The sequence below is a fragment of the Piliocolobus tephrosceles genome, chromosome 4 (genome assembly GCF_002776525.5).
Source record: "Piliocolobus tephrosceles isolate RC106 chromosome 4, ASM277652v3, whole genome shotgun sequence".
Classification (NCBI taxonomy): Eukaryota; Metazoa; Chordata; class Mammalia; order Primates; family Cercopithecidae; genus Piliocolobus; species Piliocolobus tephrosceles.
In genome coordinates this window covers 140,585,144-140,607,665 of record NC_045437.1, presented here as the reverse complement: position 1 = coordinate 140,607,665, position 22,522 = coordinate 140,585,144, and the positions used below count along the sequence as shown (strand labels likewise).

Here is a 22,522-nt window from a genome sequence, read left to right as displayed (position 1 = left end):
GATGGGGTAGGAAGAAAAAGGTTAACTTCAAGGCCAGGTTGATGGGACTCATATCTGAGAAGGAGGAACCAAGTTTCCACAGTGGCGTAAGTGTCATTCTCAGCTGAAGGGAAAGCAGCACTTCTAGCGATCCCAACAACCTCATCTCCTAGAAGTGGAAGTGGAGAGAAACTGCTGCCATGCGGTAGTATAATATATAACCTGCCCTCTATAACCTTGGAGAGGATAGCATTCTCAGCGATGGGAATCTTTCTGTTCAGGCTAAGAGGACCAGCTTGCTGTAGCCCTATGGCCTGGGCAGAAGAGAACAAGTACCCCTGCAATCTGTCCCAGGCCTAAATCCTTATTTGTTGCCTCAGTGCTGTTCATGATAATGAAGCGTGCAACTAGCCTGTTTTTGTTGTTGTTTTTTGAGACGGAGTTTTGCTCTTGTCGCTCAGGCTGGAATACAGTGGCGAGATCTCAGCTCACTGCAACCTCCGCCTCCCGGGTTCAAGCGATTCTCCTGCCTTGGCCTCCAAGTAGCTGGGATTACAAGCGTGCGCCACCACGCCTGGCTAATTTTTGTATTTTTTTTTTTTAGTAGAGACAGGGCTTCACCACGTTGGCCAGGTTGGTCTTGAACTCCTGACCTCGGGTGATCCACCCACCTCAGCCTCCCAAAATGCTGGGATTAACAGGCGTGAGCCACTGCACCTGGCCACCACTAGCCTGTTTAAAGCAGGTAAATAGGGTGCTAAGAACACTTGAAAGGGTTAGAATTGGATTCTCTCACTAACTGCTTATGTGATCTTCGAAGTCCTAAATCTCTTAGAACCTCAGTTTTCTCATCTGTAAAATAAAGATAGCACATTTCCTGGGGTAATAGTTTTCTCTTTGTTCTTAATTAAACTTTTTGAGATCATCATAAATTCATTCCTTTTGATAAGCACACTGGGATGAGTACACTGTCTGTTATTAAACTTAATCCAGGCTTCCCGTGTCGAGTGGCCTGGGTGTTTACTCTGTTTCAGTGAAACTGTCCTCTTCGTTGCCCGTAGGATTCCAGTGAGAGTAGCTCCTCTGCACCAGCCACACAGTTCATCATGTTGCCTCTGCCTGCCTACTCAGTTGTGGAGAACCCCACCTCCATCAAACTGGTCAGTACTGTGTGTGGGGGATTGATGGCAATTAGGGTGTCATAAGCATTTTTTTCTACGTAGATTTGTTTTTTTTTTTTTCTTTCTGAGCTACCAGTTGTAGGACCAAGTGGATTTCTAAAAGTATTAGAACCTCAGGATGTGAGAACTGGCAAAGGTTTCAGAGATTATGTGGTCCATATGCTCTTAATGGGGGTGAGGGGTTGTAGATAGATCTCCATGGGATCCATGAACTCACCTCAAGTTTTATACAAACCTTTTTCCTGGAATAGATTCCATGACTTTTATAAAATTTTCGTAAGTGTACATGATTTAGGAAAATGAGCAGCTGCTGATCTAATTCAATACTGTGATCATACAGATTAGGAAAAGGACCCAGAGGAGAGAAGGGACTTGTTCAAGGTTACAACACAAGTCAGACTGGATTCTAGTTTCTTGATTCCCAGTTGATATTTTTTTCAGCATCGGGGCTGAGATTTATCCCTAACTCTTTCTCTTTTTCTGACACTATTATAAATGGCATTTTAAGAAAATTTTCAATATCTGATTGCCTACAGCTAATACCTCGTAATACAGTTGATTGCTTTGTATATTGGGCTTGTATTCTGCAACTTTGCTTAACTCACTTATTAGTTCTGGTAACTTTTGTAGGTGCTGTTGAATTTTCTACATAGTTAATCATGCTGTCTACATGTAATGACAGTTTTATATCTCCTTTCTGATTTGAATTCCTTCTTTCTTTTTCTTGCCTTATAATATTGTCTAGGACTTCTGGTACAATGCTGAATAGAAGTGGTAAGAGCAGACATCTTTGCCTTGTCCTGCCTTGTCCTCATGTAAGGAGGAAAGGATTCAGTCCTTCCTCATGTAAGGAGGAAAGGATTCAGTCCTTCCTCATTAAGTATATTAACTATAGGTTTTTCCTACATGCCCTTTATCATGTTTAAGAATTCCCTCTATTCCTAATTTTCTGAGAGTTTTTATCAGGAATGGATGTTGGATTTTGTCAAATGCTTTTTCTGTGTCTATTGAGAGTATTATAAGAATTTTCCAGAAGTTGGTTAAGGTGGTGAACTTCACTATTATTCAAATTTTAAACCACCCTTGTATTCTTGGGACAAACCCCATTTGACAGTGATGTATTATCCCTCTCACAGATTGTTGGATTTGATTTGCTAAAAATTTTGCTCAGAATTTGGCTCAGAATTTCCTTGTACAGTCTGTCCGCTTTTTGTATCAGGGTAATGCTTGCCTCTTAAAATGACTTGGGAAATATTTTCTCCACCTCAGTTCTTTTCCTTAAATGGTAGTATTACCAGTGAAGTCATCTGGGCCTGGAATTTTCTTTGTCAGAAGGTTTTTAACTGCAAGCCCAATTTTAAAAATATATAAAGTTGTTCATAACATTCCCTTATTACCCTGTAATAAACACTGTACTGATCTACAAAGATAATTTGGACTGTTGTTCCCCTATTGCTGACAGATGAAAAAGTTTAGACCTTAAAATAATACCTGATTCTGTTGGCCACTTCTGGTTAAGGCCACTCTCTCCAGCTTTCCAATGACAAGTAATGCTTTACATTACAGCCAACTAATATTCTAAGATTCTTAGAAATGGACAAACCACTTGTTGCTTATTTTGGTTGTTTCTGGACGGTTACTACCTGTGTGGAAAAATTCAGGATGCTAAACAACAGTGTAACTTTATGGCCTGGTACTACACTGGAGCATGACACAAGTTTGCAAGGGCGGTGACTCCTCCCTCTACTAACGGATACTACCACAGACTTCACACAGCACAGACCTCAATTACTAACACCTAAATATTAACACCCCATGGGATTTGCAGTCCCTATGTTCATGCCTAGTACTTTGGTAAGCTCCACACCAGGCACATACTGTTTTGTGCAATCTTTAAAGACATCTGCAATAGACAATATGCAGTTTGTATATAAACTATGAGGTTTATGAACAGAGAGAACGCTTTACATTTGCTATTATGTCTTAACAGGCACAATCTGAAATACAATTTTGTACTAGCAGTATATAAAAATACTTTCTAAACAATACTTTGGATAGGTACAGTAGCACTTTAAAGAAAACCACTGTGTAGTTATTCCTTTTGAGGACCTACTAAAACAATTCAACTTACTGTCCCCAGCTACATCTAAAGCACGAACGTGGAAAGCAAGTTCTCTTACCCAGGTACACACCACACACACCCACGTACTGAAACAATCTCCATCTATGGTGCATGCTGATGAGGCATCAGTCTCAAACAGGGCATGAGATGACGGTGTTTGGAGCCTGTTTCCATTTCCAGGTTTGGTATGAATGAACAAAAGGCAAAGGCAAGATGGAGTCTGTGTATGGGCCCTCTCTAGGAGTTTAATCTGGCATACCAATATTTAACTTGGGAGGTGGGGGAACGTATTTCCCGGGGCTCTGGATTAAGACTACCTGATCTTCCTCCCAAACACTGGAGCAATTTTTGGAGCTTCTGGAACCGATGTTTCTTCAGCACCTTCACTATCTTCCTGATGGAGAATGTATGAAATGTTTCCGTATTCTCTTAAAAGTGGGAAAATTTCAAGCAGAAATTGACAGAAGTCTCTGCGAATACCAAACCACTAATGATTGCCCCCTTTTCGCCTAAATGTTGTGACCATTAAAGTTAGTAACAAAAGCCAAAGGGGGACAAATATGGAAATATAGGAGAATGTATTGCGGCCATCCAATCTGTGAACCAGCAGGACCTCAAAGGTGAGTAGGGCACGACAGCAGTCGTTATCCAGCTGATGTCCATGGTCACGCGTATTCTTCACTGCCCCAATAGTTCTCATTTGTTCTTTTTCTAGTTTTTTAAGGTAGAAGCTGATGTCATTGATTCAAAACCTTTCTTTTCTTTTCTCTCTCTCTCTTTTTTTTTTTTTTTTTTGGTAGATAAGGTTTCACTCTGTTGCCCACACTAGAGTACAGTGGCACAATCATGGCTCACTGCATCCTTGACTTCCCGGGATTGACCTGCCTGCCCCAGCCTCTCAAGTAGCTGGGACCACAGGTGTACACCAATATACCCAGCTAATTGTTTTAAATTATTTGCAGAGACGGGGGTCTCTCTGTGTTGCCCAGGCTGGTCTTAGAACTCCTGGGCTCAGGCAATCCTCCTGCTTTAGCCTCCGAAAGTGTTGGAATTACAGGTGTGAGCCACCGTGCCCAGCTCTTTCTTTCTTTTCTAATGTAGATGCTTACTGCTATGAATTTCCCTCTAAGCACTGCTTTAGTGGCACTCCACAAATTCTGATATGGTGTGTTTTCATTTTCATTCAATTCAAATACTTTCTAATTTACTTCTTTGACCAATGAGATATTTAGAAGCTATTATTTACTCTCCAAGTATTTGGGGATTTTCCAGATATCTTTCTGTTATTGATTTATAATTTAATACCACTGTGGCCTGACCTTTTTGATATATATAAACTGAATCCCTTTAAATTTATTGAGGCTTGTCTTATGGCCCAGAATGTGGTCTGTCTTGATAAATGTTATGTACACTTGAAGAGAATGCATAGTCTGCTATTGGGTGGAATGTTCTATACATATCTAATTAGGTCAAATTGATTGGTAATGTTCAACCCTTTTATATCCTTACTGATTTTGTTTACTTGTTCTATCAGTTATAAGAGAAAGCATCTGGCCAGGCATGGTGATATGTGCCTGTAATCCTAGCACTTTGAGAGACTGAAGCAGAAGGATTGCTTGAGCCCAGGAGTTCAAGACCAGCCTGGACAAGGCAGGGAGACCCCATCTGTACAAAAAAAAAGGCTGAAGTGGGAGGATTGCTTGGGCCCAGGAGTTGGAGGATACTCCAACTGTGATCGTGCCACTGCACTGTAGCCTAAGCAACAGACTGAGATTCTCCAAAAAAAAAAAAGGAGGTGACATCTAACTATCCTTGTAGATTTGTCTATTTCTTACAGTTCTCTTAATTTTTGTGTCATGAATTTTGACTCTTGTGAAGTATGTAAGCATCTAGGATTGTTGTGCCCTCTTGATAAATTGACCCCTTTGTTATTACGAAATGACCTTTATCTCTAGTAATCTTTGCTCTGAAATCTACTTTGTCTAATGTCTAGCTTTTAAAAATTATTGTTATATCAATAAATTTATTTTTCCATCCTTTTAACTAATTTATATCTTCATAAAGTGTTTTTGTTTTGTTCTGCTTTGTGTAGATAGCATATAGTTTGAATATAAAAGCAAGGCCCTCTGACGGTCTCTGTCTTTAAAAGATATTGTGTAAGCCATTAATATTTAATATGATTATTGATATGGTTACATTTAGATCTATTTTTTTTTTTTTTTTTTTTGAGACGGAGTCTGGCTCTGTCGCCCAGGCTGGAGTGCAGTGGCCGGATCTCAGCTCACTGCAAGCTCCGCCTCCCAGGTCCATGCCATTCTCCTGCCTCCGCCTCCCAAGTAGCTGGGACTACAGGCGCCCGCCTCGTCGCCCGGCTAGTTTTTTGTATTCTTTAGTAGAGACGGGGTTTCACCATATTAGCCAGGGTGGTCTCGATCTCCTGACCTTGTGATCCGCCCGTCTCGGCCTCCCAAAGTGCTAGGATTACAGGCTTGAGCCACCGCGCCCGGCCCATTTAGATCTATTATCTTGCTATTTGTCTCATCTGTTTTGTTCTGCCTTCTTCTGATGTGATTATTTTTTATGGATCTGTTTTCTTTCTCTTATTGGCTTATTAGCTGTTGACTTTGTTTTGGTTATTTTAGTAGTTTCTTTAGGGCTCAGGTACATATTTTTAACTTACCAGTTTATTTTATCTTCAAAAATGTCTGCTGCAGATAAACAATATGTTGTAGATAAGAAAGCTGCAATATTTTAAAATAGGAACAGCCTGTAGCTTTGACTCATGGCGAAACTGCTTGTTTCTCCTGAGTCTTTGTTCTCCTGGAAATTACTGTTCTTTCATTTAGAACATTTATTATTATTAGAGAAATTACATTTCTCTAATAAATGTCAGCCAAGCACTTCTAGAAAAGTGTTTTATGATTAATACTTAGGACTGAGACATCATCCTTGAACATTAGCAATTTTTTTCCTAAAGTCATTTCTCTAGCCTACTGTTAAGGAATATTCCCAAGTTCATGGTAATTTACTTATAAAACTAACTTATCTTAAATTTTTACTCTGCTTTCTTGAGGTGTTCGGAATGAGAATTATACATTGGCCACAACCTGAGAAAGGATCAGAGATGTTTTATATTCCAGTATTAATAGTCAATCTAAGTGAATGTTTTCTCATTCCTTATGTCACTTTCTCAGCAAGACACGCCTATAAAATAGGAAAAACAGGTGATTTTACAGAGGAAGAAACTCAGGGCCCAAGAGTTAAGGTCCCTTACCACCAGGTCATCCAGTGTATTAGTGGCAAAATTGGAACCCAAATCCTGGTCTTTCTCTCTTTTGGTGCCATACGACTTCACACTCATCCTTGACTTAATACCACTGTCATAATTGCTTTTTCCTTAGGCTTCCTTGCAGAGGTAGCTAATGGTAGTTTGGTGTTTCCCCAACGGAGTTTTTTGCTTTTCGGCTGGACTAGGGAAGCTGGGATTAATAGCTGAGTAAACATTCATATGTGACAGAACAAATCTGACAGAGAAATGGGTTTTTTTTCCAGCTTTAATCTAGAAGTGAAGCATGACTAATGAATGAGTCATTTCTATTTGTAGCTGAAATATAATAACCCATTGTAATACATTTTGCTCAAAGGGAGATCAGTGGAGATGATAAGAGCCAGTGGCTATATATATTAATATGCAAATAACTACATTCTGTTGAGTATCAAAGGATAGGGCCTGGCTTATACCCTGAATTGCCCTTATTTTTTCAGTGACCATGGATCTATTTTTATTCTGAATCCCAGGTCCTTAGTTGTCTGAAGAAGAAGATGAAGCAAATTCTTTGAAGTATTTAGAGCCAGAGGGTGCAGCTGGATGCATAGAAGGAATGTTGGACCAAGAATAGAGAAATCTGGGTTCTAGGTCTAGCTCTGCCCTTGATTGATGATATGAGGCAAAGCATTTAAACCTCAGTAGTAATAATACATACTTAATACAATTGCTGAGAGTATTAAATGACATATTGATAAAGTGTTTAGCACTGTGTGGTGCCTAGCTCAATGCATAGCAACTATCACTTTCTTCACTCTTCTGGTACCTAACTGTAACGTTGGGCAATTGTCTTTCCCCATTTGAACTTAGTTTCTCCATTTCTAAAAAGTGAATTTGTTGTGTTGTAGTACCTTTCCAACACTGACCTTTTATGGTAGGATTATGAATTGGTTATCCTCCCATAAGCTCGTGACCTCCTGGTGCTGGCTGTGGTTATAGTGGTCATCTGAGTCTGAGAGAGGTTGGATTGTTCTATTGATTCTGATGTACTCTTTATTTACAGACCACTACATATACCCGCCGGGGCCATGGGACATGCACCAGCCCAGGGTGCTCCTTTACATATGTCACCAGGCACAAGCCACCTAAGTGCCCTACCTGTGGTAACTTCCTAGGAGGGAAGTGGATTCCAAAGGTAAGGTCCATTGGCTGTTGCTGCTTTAGAAGCCTCACAGAGTAGGCTTTCTGTTTGCCATTAGGAACAGGTGATTTTTAAAAAGTTAACATTTGTTTTTACTGTCTGACTATACAAGTAAATCAAAGGATAGGGCCTGGCTTATACCCTGAATTGCTCTCTGTATATAGTTTGTTTAAAAAATACACAAGAAAAATAAATTGTTATCCAAACTCACATACCATCCAAAGAAAAGCCGTTATTAACATTTTGGTGTACTTCGTTCCAGTCTTTTTTCTGTGAATAAGTTCTGTATCTGTTTTTTTCTTCTTTCCCTTCTTTTTTTCTTTTTCAAATAGAGATGGGGTCTTGCTCTGTTGCTCTGGCCTCAAACTATCTCCTGTCTCGGCCTCCGAAAGTGCTGGGATTACAGCACTGTGAGCCACTGTTTTCCCTTTTTTTCTATTTTTTCGTGGATATCTCCAATACTATAATATTTTACTTTTTTAAATTTAACATATCATGCCTTTAAATATTCTTCAGAAATATTACCTGTTTCATAATTTCCATGAACTACTATACCATGTTTATTTACTTATTTCTGTCATCCCCTTATCTATATATATAGATGTCTATATCTGTGTCTTTAACATTTTTATTTAACACTCATCGCCAGTTAACAGTGTTTCTGTTTATGTTACATTATGAGTTCCTTAATGACCTTGGTATCCCCCACAGCCTTTGCCCATAGAAGACATTCAAGAAATAAATGAGCATCACAGCTGTGCCCTTTTGAAGTTGCGTTTAACATGCTGTCACCTGTGTATGCTTAGTGCACACTAGATAAAACATACATACTTGCCACATTTTTTACATGAAACTATACATTTTAAGGGCTAAAATGGATGGAATAGGCAGTAAATTCTCACCTCGTTCAGAGAGGAGAGACATTTATAAGGCCTGGGACAGACAGGGAAGGTTTTATAGAAGAGAGAGAGTCTTGAAGAATCAACAGAATTTGGGTGGGTAGAAAAGGAAAGAGAGGACATTATTTTAGTGAAAATTGCTTAGGTTGGGATTGTGATTATCACATGTTTACTCAGCATGGTCCAAACATATATGTGTAGAAAAACCTTATAGCAGCATACTTTAAATTTCTCCAGGGCAATTTTCACATCTCTTTGAGAAATACTGGGATGGTGACTTTTGCCCTCTGGATGAGTGTTTTCGCTTCTGGCTAAGTTCAGGGTAGCACCAATTCCAGGAGACAGAATAGGATAATTGAGAACACAATTCTGGAGTTAGCTACCTCAGTTCAGACCCCTACTTCCCAAGGTTTCTAACTATGTAATCTTGGTCAAGACATCTATATCTGTTCTGGATTTAAGTTTTGTCTCATCTGTAAATGGAAGTTAGTACCTACTTCATTAGGGATGTTAGCAGGGTCACATAAGATTATCCATATAGACTAAATGGCACCGTTTCTGGTATATATTAGATCTTCAGTGAGTGCCCTGCTATCATCATGATAGACATCAATGTAATTATTAGCCCTACTATTGCTCTTCATGTTGTCACTTCTAGGGTCAGGAAGGACCTAGTGCTAATGTCTCACAGGAGGTTTTGTAAAGCTCTTGTGCCATCTTCTCTGATGTGCTTCTGTGAAGCCATCAGTGTATTCCCACTGTATTCCCCAAAAAGGCAGTTCTCTAGCTGCAGTAGGGAGATTGAACTGCATAGTAGTCAGAATTTGCCTTGGCCTTTCTTGACCAATGCAAAGCAGGTCTCTTAAATGACCATATTTCCTGCGCTTGTGCATGAAAGACTGTCAGTGATCGTTGTGGGCTTGTCCCTCCTGCAGGCTATTTTTACTTTGGCTTTTTCATTTCTTGTATGTGTGGTTTCTTTCCACTTTGATTGAAATAACTTTTTTTTTTTTTTGAGACAGAGTCTCTTGCTATGTTGCCTAGGCCCATTTCGAATTCCTGGTCTCAAGTGATCCTCCTGCCTCAGCTTCCTGAGTAGCTGGTACCATAGGCATATGACATCATACCATCATACCTGGCTTTAACTGAAATAACTGTTTTTGTTTCTGGTTTTTTTTGAAGATAGAGTCTTGCTGTACTGCCCAGGCTGGATGGCACGATCTCAGCCCACTGCAGCTTCCACCTCCCAGGTTCAAGTGATCCTTATGCCTCAGCCTCCTGAGTAGCTGGGATTACAAGCATGTGCCACCACAGCCAGCTAGGTTTTTTTGTATTTTTAGTAAAAATGGGGTTTCACCGTGTTGACCAGGCTGGTGTCCAACTCCTGGCCTCAAGTGATTCCACCTGCCTTGGCCTCACAAAGTGTTGGGATTACATGTGTGAGCCACGGTGCCCAGCCTGAAAAACTTTAGAGCCATGGTTCTCTTACTAAGATCAAGCTGATGGCATGAAAACAATTTTTTTTTTTTTTTTGGAGACAGAGTCTCACTCTGTCGCCCAGGCTGGAGTGCAGTGGCGCAATCTCGGCTCACTGCAAGCTCCGCCTCCCGGGTTTACGCCATTCTCCTGCCTCAGCCTCCCGAGTAGCTGGGACTACAGGCACCTGCCATCTCACCCGGCTAGTTTTTTGTATTTTTTAGTAGAGACGGGGTTTCACCTTGTAGACCAGGATGGTCTCGATCTCCTGGCCTCGTGATCCACCTGTCTCGGCCTCCCAAAGTGCTGGGATTACAGGCTTGAGCCACCGCGCCCGGCCTGAAAACAATTTTTTTCTTAGCTACCTCCCCCCATCTTGACTTGCTAAGTCAGAATTTGCCAATGTATTTTGCAAGAATTACCATATAAAGAGTAGATACTGTGATCTCTAAAGCTTATAGAAACAGAATAAGTGAGAGAAGATAGGTAACATTTTACCATCAATGCACTTAGAATTTTAGAAATAAAATTGACTTTGATTATCAACTACTTCAACTCTTTTGAGTTTCCAGCTGAGGAAAAATAGATTTTAGAAAAGCGACTTACTAAATTCACACAGCTAATTATCCCATTGCCTTTTCCACTAAACCACACTTCTCAGGCATTGCTATGCTGTTTAGCTGCAGAATGTTAGACAAGCTTGTCCAATCCATGGCCCAGGATGGCTTTGAATGAAGCCCAACACAAATGCATAAACTATCTTAAAACATTGAGATTTTTTGTTTTTTAACAACTGGTGATCAATGTATTAAAATAGTTGACTTAAGCATCTGTAGTGGTGACTTCCATCTCAACTCCTGGCTCAGTACTGATGGAAGTAATCTGCTTAATTTCAGAAGGACTGTGCAAGTCAATTAGTTGTTTGTGGATTCTCCTATGGAAACATTCCTGTGTCTTAGAACCTTGACCACAAATTTTTCTTGTAGTGATTCTCAAAGTCTTGGTAGGCAATCGAACTGATCCTTTCACTGAGATTCTTTTCCTTTGCTCCTCTGATCAAGTCAGCACACATCTTCTCCAGGGATTTTATGTTGCAGCTGGAGCGAATGATTTGAATTCGGTGAATTGCCACCTCCAGCTCCATGGGTGTTTTTCCGGTGTCTTTAAAAGCCTTGGCTGCAGCGGGCTTCCTGACCGACTTGTTCCTTGGCGAGAGAGAACAGCGGTGAGTCAGGAGCAGGAGCGGGCAGGAGCGGGCGGACCGCAGCTCTGCACCACCTACGACCGTGTCTTCCTCAAAGAGCAAAACATTACGATATTTTTTTGTGTGTGATTATTTTATTTTTATTTTTTTTAAGCTCATCAGCTATTGTTAGTGTATTTTATGTGTGACTCAAGACAGTTCTTCCAATGTGGCCCAGGGAAGCTAAAATTGGACACCCTTGATCTATTAATAAAATTTCTTGAATTCTGATTTTTGAAGCAGCAAGTATAATTTGTCTCTAAAAGCTCCAAGTGTGTTTGTGCCAGCCAGGAAATGACTCACCTTTTGTTGTATTGTTCTAGAGTTCATACTAGCTAAAGTTAGCCCAAGAAATATGTGCCATAGTTCTCAATGAATTGAATAAAACAAAAGATAGTATATAAGGCTGTTTAGCTCAAGGCTTCATTCTTAAAGCCTTCTGATGGCAGCAACTGAGGTCTCTCTGAGCCTGCAGCCTGTTTTATTTACCTTAAATTTTGAAAGTAACATCTAAAATGAGTAGGCTGAGTTAATGAAATGTGAGATCACCAGGTAGTTTGCTCAGATTGCTTAAATTACCTGATCTTTCTGCAGTGATTTTTGTCTAAAATAGCCTACTTAGTAGGCAGTGTTTGCTCAAAGATCTTATCTCAAGAAATGAGTTTAGTCTCCTGTTTTTCTGTTAAATTTTCTCTCTCCTGCAGTAAATAAACTCTGTGCACTTGACTTGACATTTCTCGTCATGTTAACTCACTCTTTTAGAATCTGAGAATGCTTTACTAAAGAGCTCTTACGAGGTCACCTGTTACTGGCTCTTTTTTTTTTTTTTTTTTTTCCAGACAGGGACAGGGTCTCATTCTGTCATCCAGGCATGAATACAGCTCACTGCAGCCTCAGCCTCCTGGGGTCAAGTGATCCTGCCACCTCAGCCTCTCTAGTAGCTGGGAACACAGGAACACAGGCTGCATACCACCATGCCTGGCTAATTTTTTTGTTTGTTTGTAGAGATGTGGTCTTGCCATGTTTCCCAAAGTGGTCTTGAACTCCTGGGCTCAGGCGATCCTCTTGCCTCAGTTTCCCAAAGACTTAGGCTCACAGGCATAAGCCATGGCGCCTGGCTGTTACTGGTTCTGAACTAGAAGTGCAGTGTGCAGATGGCTTTGGAAATGTTGAGGGGTTTGGGGGTAGTAAGCTACTGGGAGATAAATCATATTGAAATTTAATGACATTGGCACAGACACTAAACTTCTGTAATGTGCAGGGAGGTCCTCCACACTAAGGAATTAGGTCACCCAAAATGCTGTCTGGCTCCTGTTGACAAACACTGAGAGCCCAACCCTTTGCTATTTCATAAGGGGGAATGAGGATTCAATTGAAGCTTGCCTTACACCACATAACTAATTAGGAGTGAAGCTAAGCTTGATAGAACCCAGCCTTTATGTTTCCTAGTTTACAGTGCCCTTCACGATATGCATGGTGGGTAGAAAACCTTTCTGAAACCTATTCCAGAGACAATCACTATTTAAAAACATTTTTTTAAAGTGTGCGGGTGTGTATGTAATACTGTTATTTCCACTGCAGTGCTAATTGGATAAAAGCTGAGACACCAAGGGCTTTTTAAAACCAGGTCTAGCTAAAATAGCGGCTGCCATTTTTAGTGAGTTTGAGTATTTATAGCACATGATAATGCATGAGTTATTTTGATCCAGTGCAAAGTATGTGACATATGTGTAAGTCATTCTTAAGACTCACCTCAAAGAATCTGGGACAAAAAATAGAATTTTTCCCAAAGGAGGTGGGAAAATTTGAATCTGTCCACATGAGGTTGTGGCCACACTGGGATTAACTGAATCTCATAAAAGGACCACCAAGGTGAACAACTTAGGACTTTTAGTTCCTGTGTGGCAGTATGTCACCCTCTCTCTAGACACAGAGAAGTAGGCTTTGAATAATGTCAAACTAAATGTAAAACAAAAAAATGCCGACATTTGGTTGATGAAACCTGGAGAGGCTTTTCAATAAGAATTCATTAGAAGATGAATAGCTTTATGCAGATGAAGGCATTTAATACTATAGTGAAAGGAACCTGTAACTTCTTCCTTTCATGGACCTTGGTTTCCATATTTGTCGCCCATATGTTATTAAAATGATCAAATGAGAGAATGTTTGTGAATGTCATCAACTGTAAAATGCCTTATGTATACAAGGTATTCTTATTTTTCTAGGAAAAGCCAGCCAAAGTAAAAGTGGAATTGGCTTCTGGTGTCTCTTCCAAAGGCTCTGTGGTGAAAAGAAATCAGCAACCTGTCACCACTGAGCAAAATTCCTCTAAGGAAAATGCCTCCAAACTGACTCTGGAGAATTCGGAAGCTGTCAGCCAGCTCCTGAATGTAGCTCCTCCCAGAGAAGTCGGTGAGGAGAGTGAGTGGGAGGAAGTGATCATCTCCGATGCCCATGTTTTGGTTAAGGAAGCTCCTGGGAATCGTGGTACAGCAGTCACTAAGACACCAGTCGTCAGAAGTGGTGTGCAGCCTGAGGTCACTCTGGGGACCACTGACAATGACAGTCCTGGAGCAGACATACCAACACCATCTGAGGGGACAAGCACCTCCAGTCCACTCCCTGCTCCTAAAAAACCTACAGGGTAAGTCAATGTGTTTGTATAATATAGAGTTGTATTTAAAATAACAGCTTTGGAAATGCCCCATGTTTGTTTTATTCCGTGTCCTTACAGCATGCTTAAGAGAGGCAGCAGAGCCCAGGCAGTGGTTCCTGTTTTAGAGATACAGAAACCAAGGCCTAGAGATATATAAAGATTGTCCCTTCCCCCGGACTCTGCTATCCATGTACTGCTGTCAGATTACTTACACATCTCTTCTTGTCAGTCTCCCTAAAGCAGTTATTAGAGTCTTGTTGGCACAGGCTCTGGGCAGTATTAAAACTGTGAGTTACCAGTCCTGGATACTGGATTTGGAAAGAGAAGCTTTATGAAAGCATCCTGTAGAAAGAGTTCTGGCCTGATGGTCAGAGAACTCAATACTGGTTCCAACTGTTTCTGGCTTCTGTTTGACCTTGGGCATTGTCACTTCATGTCTGTTGACCTCAGTTCTCTCCTCTGAAAAATCTTGAGTTGGGTATTAGAAAATCTCTTCCTCACAGGCTGACTATACAAACTGAAGATTGTGTATAAAACATGTAACTGAGTACCTTATAAGTCGGAGGAAGTCACTATCTTTTTCTCCCCTTTTCCTCCTTAATTGATTCTGCGTATATCCCTTCCCTGAGGAAGTTGTGTTCTTGTAACTGAAGACCCTTATTTGTATCAGTGGTTCTCAACTGGTAACAGTTGTGCCTGCAGTGGACACCAGAAGCCAATTCCACTTTTAACTTTGGCTGGCTTTTCCTGGAAAAATAAGAATGCCTTGTATACCTTGTATACAAATATGTATGTGTGTATGTATATATATTTTTCCCACTTTTTTTTTTAAACACAAATCATAGCACAACATACTTCTACATCTTGTTTTTTATTTTTATGTTTATTTTTATTGTTTTGAGACAGGGTCTCGCTTCGTCATTCAGGCTGGAGTGCAGTGGCGCGAACACAGCTCCCTGAAGCCTCACCCTCCTGGGCTCAATCGATCTTCCCATCTCAGCCTCTTGAGTAGCTGGGACTACAGGCACGCACTACCACACCTGGCTAATTTTTGTATTTTTTTTGTAGAGATGGGGTTTTGCCATGTTGCCCAGACTGGTCTCGAACTCCTGGGCTCAGGTGATCCACCTGCCTTGGCCTCCCAAATACATCTTGCTTTTTTTTTGGAATGGAATCTCGTTCTGTCACCCAGGCTGGAGTGCAGTGGTGCCATCTCGTTTCACTGCAAGCTCCGCCTCCTGGGTTCACGCCATTCTGCCTCAGCCTTCCGAGTAGCTGGGACTACAGGTGCCCGCCACCACATGCAGCTAATTTTTTGTATTTTTAGTAGAGACAGGGTTTCACCGTGTTAGCCAGGATGGTCTTGATCTCCTGACCTTGTGATCTGCCCACCTCAGCCTCCCAAAGTGCTGGGATTACAGGTGTGAGCCACCGCACCCGGCCCCATCTTGCTTTTTTTTAAAAAAATAATGTGGCAATATACTTTGGCGATGGTTTTGTATATTTAAAGGGTGAAGCTGTGCACTTTAGAACTTTTGTTTGAGACATGTAAATCACTTTAGCAAATGTTTATTGAGGCCTTCTGCAATGCAGGCCCTGTGCTCAACATGGGTGCTGCCAAGATGAAGCAAACATGGACTCTGTTCTCTAGGGTCTCTAAGCTGCTGTCATAAGTATATGCTCTAACTAGAGGTAGATTAAATGTTATAGCTATAATAGCGATTGGCATTACATGCTATAGACATTGTTTTACACTTCTTTGTCTTCGCAGTGACTCCATAACATATAGGTAATTACTGTTCCATTTTACACATTAGAAACTTGAAGTTAACAGAAGAATGAAATTACTTGCCCCGGGCCACACAGCTATTTAATGGTTGAATTTGAACTCAATCTGTCTAAAGCTTGATAGCTGAACCCCAATACTATCCTCTAATAAAGCACTATATAGAGATTGCACTTTGGTTTTCTTCCCTTTGTTCCCGAATTTCCAGATTTCTCTTCTTATTCTTTTCAGAGTTGACCTGCTTACCTCTGGGTCCAGAGCTCCAGAGCTTAAAGGCAGAGCACGGGGCAAACCCTCATTACTGGCTGCAGCAAGACCCATGAGAGCGATTTTGCCAGCCCCAGTTAATGTGGGGCGAGGCAGCAGCATGGGACTGCCCAGGGCCAGGCAGGCCTTTTCCCTGAGTGGTAAGGGCTGGGGCATACCTGGGATGGGGGTGCTGTCTGATGGGAAAGGGATAGGAGTAGGGGGTTGAGAATGGACATAGAGACTTGGGGAGACTCTGAATGCACTGAAGTCACCAGTTTGGCTCCTGGTTCTCTCAGATAAGACTCCCTCTGTGAGGACTTGTGGTCTGAAGCCAAGCACACTGAAGCAGCTGGGCCAGCCCGTTCAACAGCCATCTGGCCCTGGTGAAGTGAAGGTAAGACCCATTTTCTGGAGTGGGAGCTGTTTGAGGGTCTGGCTGCTGCCATTTAATGTATCAAAACTATAGGTAAAGGCAGATCCCAATTCTTACATGTTGGCAGACCTCTGGGAGGAGGTTAACATGAATGATTTGTCTATTTTTTAAGTAATTTCTTTTTATGAAGTGAATACATGTTTTTAAACCTTTTACTTAGAAATAATTTATAACAGAAAAAAGTCGCAAAAATAAAAATAGTACAGAGAACACCCATATACTCTTTACCTAGAGTGACCTGTTGTTAATGTATTAGCCCATTTTGCTTGATCGTGTGTGTTCGTGTGTTCCCCCCACCATGTGTGGGTGGGTGTGTACACGTGCATGTGTGTAAAATATACATTATAGGGTAAGTTATGCCTTTATGCTTGTTTGTGTATTTCATAAGAATAGGGATATTCTTTTTTTTTTTTTTTTTTTTTTGGTGGCGGGGTCTCGCTCTGTCACCTAGGCTGGAGTGCAGTGGCACAATCTTAGCTCACTGCAGCCTCCACCTCCTGGGTTCAAGTGATTTTGCTGCCTCAGCCTCTCCTGAGTAGCTGGGATTTCAGGAGCACACCACCACGCCCAGCTAACTTTTGTATTGTTGGTAGAGATGGGGTTTCACCATGTTGGCCAGGCTGGCCTTGAACTCCTGACCTCAAGTGATCCACACACCTCAGCCTCCCAAAGTGCTGGGATTACAGGCGTGAGCCACCATGTCCAGCCTAGAATAGGGATATTCTTTTACTGAAACATTGATGCATACCTTTACTCTCCCATTCATACTCCAAATTGTGTCAGTTTGATCTGTGAGCCCTGAAAATCTGAGACAGGTCTCAGTTAATTTAGAAAGTTTATTTTGCCAAAATTGAGGACATGCACCTGGGACACACCCTCGGGAGGTCCTGATGACATCTGCCCAAGGTAGTCATAGCAGTTTGGTTTTATACATTCTAGGGAGACATCAATCAACATACACAAGGTGAACATTGGTTCAGACTGGAAAGGCAGGACAACTTGAAGCTAAGGCAGGAAGACTTAAAGCAGGGAGGGGGCTTCTAGGTCGTAGGTAGATAAAACACAAGTGGTCGCATCCTTCTGAGTTTCTGATCAGCCTCTCCAAAGGAGGCAGTCAGATATGCATTTATCTCAGTGAGCAGAGGGTGACTTTGAATAGAATGGGAGGCAGGTTGGCCCTAAGCAGTTCCCACCTTGACTTTTCCCTTTAGCTTAGTGATGTGGGGGCCCCACAATTTATTTTCTTTTCACAGACCCAATTATAGATAGATAGATAGATTTTTTTTTTTTTTTCCAGAAACAAGGTCTTGCTGTGTTGCCCAGGCCGGAGTGCAGTGATGTAATCATAGCTCACTTCTGCCTCGAACTACTAGGCTCAAGGAATCCTCCCAACTCAGCCTCCTGAGTAGCTGGGTACACAGGCAGGCACCACCATACCAAGCTAATTTTTAAATGTTTTTTTTGTAGAGATGGGGTCTCTTGCTGTGTTGCCCAGGCTGATCTCAAACTCCTGGCCTTAAGCGATTCTCCCTCCTTGGCCTCCCAAAGTACTGGAATTACAGGCATTAGCCACCTCACCCAGTGTCTTTTTTATTTTATTGTATATTTTTAAAGCCTCTCCCATTCTAGAACAGTTCCTTTACGTGGCATATTTTTCTCCAGTCTAAGATCCAGTCTAGGATCAGATATTAACATTTGGTTGTCATGTCTCTTTAGCTTCCTTTTAAAAATGAATGCATGATTGTAGAAAATAAAGAAAATTCAGGTAAAGGAGAAAGAAAAGTCCTTTATGATCCTGCCACCCAGAATGACCATCCGATATGCTTTCAGGTCTTTTCCTGAATTTGTGTGTGTTTATTTTTTAATAATCAGAAACTTGGCTCTTACTCCATATACTAGTTTGTGGCTTATATTTTCACTTCATTTAGTGATACAGATATTAAAAATTTTCTGGGTGTCCAGATTCCATGGATTAGTGGGGTTTGTTTTTAGCTGTATGTAGCTAGAATAATTATCAAGTTTCTTTTTTTCCCATGTCAAATGGGTAATGTGCTGACATTGTAATGAGGTTTGAGGGAGGCATATCTCACCCATGTGCGTGAATACCAGATCGTCATACTTGTGAGCTATAAAAGGATCCATCAAAATGTCCTTAGCTAGTGTTTTTCAAGCTTTTGATCATAACCCTCAGTAACAGGCATATTTTTATATTACTGCCCAGTAAACATATATACTAAAGGTTTAATGAAGCTGTGCCCTTACTATATGCAGTCACTTTGTTTTTTTCTCATTCGTATTTGCAAAATGCTGGTTTCAACCCATTAAATTAATGTTATGACCCCTCATTGGATTGTGGCCTGTAGTTTGCAAACTGTGTCATGGACCAGGTTGGAATAGGAGAACAGGTCTGCCATCGTCCTTGTCATGGGTTCTTTGTCAGTTAACTGCGTTTCTTTAACAGTTTTACATTTGCCCTGACAGGAATATCAACTGGCTTTTACTTTGAGAATTATTTTATCTTCCACACAAATATGGCAGCTCTGGATGTATGTGTGATCTTGCTGTATAGAAGGAAGGTATCTGGTTAGTGTCGGTAGTTTTGTAGATTTCCAGCCCCTAGATTCCTTCACGTACACTCTGTTACTTGTGTCAACCCCAGTCTTCTCTGTAAATAGTTTCCTTTTGATTGGTGACATTGGGTATTTGTTAAAAGCCACAAACTCTTTTACTAGCCTTAAACCAGTAAACAGGTACTCTGAAAATCAACCTAAATTCAATATTATAGAATAATTTTAATTTTGTTTGCTTTATCTTTTCTTTTTTTAGCTATATAAGTAAAATATACATTCCCTTATAAAACATTTGAGGCTCATGCCTCTAATCCCAGCACTTTGGGAGGCTGAGGTGGGAGGATTGCTTGAGTCCAGCAGTTCAAGACCAGCCTGGGCAACATAGTGAGACCCACATCGCTACAAAAAAAAAAAAAGAAAATTTTGTAGATAGTGGTAAAGAGGGAGAAACAACCATGATTGTCCTCTTACCCTGTGACATTTTAGTGAATAGTCTTTCAGACATCTTTCTATGCAAAGTTGTTCAACCATGTATTTGTATGTATAAAAGCTATTATGTGCTTTCATAACTCAGTAGTAGTTACAAACCTGATTCATGGTGTTTCTAATACATGGTATTAGAAACTGCACAGAAGCCTGTGGCAAGCCCTGGACTTGAACATGACGCTCAGCCTTTGGTGGACTGGTGACTGCCAGCTGGCAGTCCAGAGCTCTACAAATTCCCTGGGAAAGCATTCCCTCAAGTTGTTTCAGGACATGGGACCTCAGGAGTTTGGCTAAGGTTCAAAAGCACTAAACAATTTGTTCTGATCCACAGCTACCAACTGGCCCATCCAACAGGACTTCTCAGGTGAAAGTTGTGGAGGTCAAGCCTGATATGTTTCCTCCATATAAGTACAGCTGCACTGTCACATTGGTAAGTATGCAGCTAGGTGGTGGTCGGTTGACATGGAGGTTGTCTTGATTTTGTGGTTGAAGGTCAGTAGGAGGCTCGGGGAGAAGGTGGTGGTAGCTGGGAGGGAGAACAGCGTCAGGTGTAGATTGTTAATGCTGAAGATCCCATCCCTGATGCAAATGATAGCTACTGGATGAATCTGCTGGGTTGTTTTGGTCTCTTTCCAAGTGAGATTTATAAAGTGTAGGACAGCTGAGATTAGTGTATTTTTATTGAGAGCTGCCAGAAATGAGAATCCAGTCCAGATTTAACATTTAGCAATCTTGGAACCTTTTAGCTTAGAAAGGGTGTTCCACAGTTATGTTTAGGCGACGTTGCCTTTTTCTCCCTAAAACAGAGTCCAGTTCAACGCTACTATCTTAAAGTAAAATAGAGAAGTACTTTAGTAAAGCAGCTTATTTTGTTTAGCCTAGTGTTTCCCACAGGGGTTTTCCCTTTATTTTTTAACATAACACATATTAACATCCTAATGGACAAATGTGTGACATTGGGATCACCCTTTTGTAGGGCAGGCAGCATAGAGCAGGGAAATAAATGCTAGACAGCTGAGAGACCTGGTCCAAAAGGAGTTCTGGCTCTGCTGCTAGCATGCCCTATGCCCCTGGGCAAGATTCTTTCCTTCTGTGGTCCTCAGTTTCACTGTCTGTAAAATGCTGCATTGGTTTGGACATCTTTGGGGCATCTGTCACTCTCAATATTCCCTAATTCTGTTGATGCTTAAAGCATCAACCAGCCAGATGTCTTTTGGCAGTTTCTCTAGCTGATTTGATTAAGATGAACAGATTTTGAGAGAATGGCTAGATTTTTAAAAATTCTTGCCTCATAATGGCAGACAGGTTCAGAAAGGGTCATTCATTTGTTCAAAAAATATTTATTGAGCACATATTCTGTGCCAAGCTCTGTGCTGGGAATTCAGTAGCAAACAAGACAGCACGGTATGATGGGTTAATGTCTGCTCTGACCAGATCCCTAAGGAGAATGTGTCTCTTATCCTGGAGATGTGCTCAGATTTCTTTTTCCTGTGACCTAAATATAATCACTACCTTCTCCATGCCTTCACTCTCAACTCCCTTTGGCTACAGGAGGCAACTAGATTTACCATTTAGTGGGGGAACTACTCCTGAGTAGACCCTCTCTTCTGCTGATTAGTTAGTAACTTGTCATGGGAGCTTAGATGCTAGAGCTTTGAGCTTTAATAGTCCATAAGTCACAGTTTGTCTTCAGGCAGGGCTTGAACTCTTTAGTTCACCAGTCTCTAGTGCTCTTTGTTTAAACAGACCTGCTTCACTCCACCAACTGCCTGGACCCTGAAGGCATTTGAGTTTCTGACCATTGAGAGTCAACTCTCTTGTTTCACAGATAGGGAAGGACTGGACTGGGTTTGCCAAAAATTTACAGCCTGTATTAAAAGTAAAAAGGTTAACTACAGAAAAAAGGTTAAGGCCCTTGAAGTTAGGCTGAATCTGGTTTGCAGTTGCCACTCTCTTCTCTGATTTACTGGCAGCTGCTCATTCTGGTTCTGGGCTCTGCCCAGGTTTAACTTAATTTTTGTAGAATTGAACATTGGTCTTACTTTTTTAGGATTTGGGCCTGGCCACATCAAGAGGCCGGGGAAAGTGCAAGAATCCCTCTTGTAGCTACGTCTACACCAACAGGCACAAACCTCGGATTTGTCCCAGCTGTGGTTTTAACCTTGCCAAAGACCGGACTGAGAAAAACACCAAGGCTATCGTGAGTTCCTTCCCCAAACACATCCCCTGGCCTGTTCTGGGCTCTGTTAGTGAACCTGTCTTAGTAGAAATAAGAGGATTTTTAAAGTACATGGTGGTAGAGCATCCAAACTGGAACCAGATTGTGGGTTCTGAACCTGAGCAAGTGCCGCCTTTTCTCCGAGCCTCCTTGTCCCCATTGCCAGGGTGAAGGGGTTGATTAGGTATCTTGATCTCTGAGAACCAAGAGTTCATTCACTGAAGAGAATGATATAGCACAGGCCTTAAGTAGGAGTCAAAGGAGAGGGACGAAAGGGTTGCATCCTCTTACCTCTGAGGCCTGATACTAGACCTGTAAGTTGATTTACTGTTTTGGTAAATAGAGAATGCCAAAGCTAAGACTTTGTAGATTAGGGCACTGCTGCTTTCTCAGGTTCCTTGGAAAGCTTTTAGCTAATCAAAGCTTTATTTCTAGCAGTCTAGGCAAACCTCCTCTCTCAAGTTGGGCCAAACTACTTGTATAGTAAAATACATTCCACTTGGCTCCTTAGGGCTGCTATTATTACTATTACCAGGAAAAATGGGCATTTTCAGAGGTCCTCAGAATTTCCATATGAGTTTTTTAAAGTGAACAGAAAACAATTGCACTTGAGGCAGCAAATGGAATGACTAAAATAAGGGTAAGAAGAGAAATGTCACTGATCTGCCTTGGGGAAAGAAGGGATGGCACATAGAACAAACAGGTCAGGACCTGAGATGGAGCCTGATCACTCCAGATCAAGTCTGGACCTTTAAAGA

General features: G+C 41.3%; 1 protein-coding gene, 1 non-coding gene and 1 pseudogene across 3 annotated transcripts in view; 1 reads left to right on the top strand and 2 right to left on the bottom strand.

Moving 5' to 3' along the window:
• HMGXB3 (HMG-box containing 3) overlaps window positions 1-22,522 on the top strand; it is a 53,766-nt gene that overhangs the window by 11,606 nt on the left and 19,638 nt on the right. For both annotated transcript variants that reach the window (XM_023227074.3, XM_023227075.2), the window contains exons 5-11: window positions 1,041-1,139; window positions 7,611-7,742; window positions 13,592-14,010; window positions 16,040-16,215; window positions 16,354-16,451; window positions 19,878-19,976; window positions 21,597-21,746. In XM_023227074.3, the coding sequence (XP_023082842.2) occupies window positions 1,041-1,139; window positions 7,611-7,742; window positions 13,592-14,010; window positions 16,040-16,215; window positions 16,354-16,451; window positions 19,878-19,976; window positions 21,597-21,746 (1,173 nt within the window). The remainder of the gene's footprint in view (window positions 1-1,040; window positions 1,140-7,610; window positions 7,743-13,591; window positions 14,011-16,039; window positions 16,216-16,353; window positions 16,452-19,877; window positions 19,977-21,596; window positions 21,747-22,522) is intronic.
• Window positions 10,946-11,434, bottom strand: LOC111552605 (annotated as a pseudogene).
• LOC111552715 lies at window positions 18,525-18,628 on the bottom strand. Its single transcript, XR_002734709.1, has one exon. It is a non-coding gene; the product is annotated as a small nucleolar RNA U13 (small nucleolar RNA).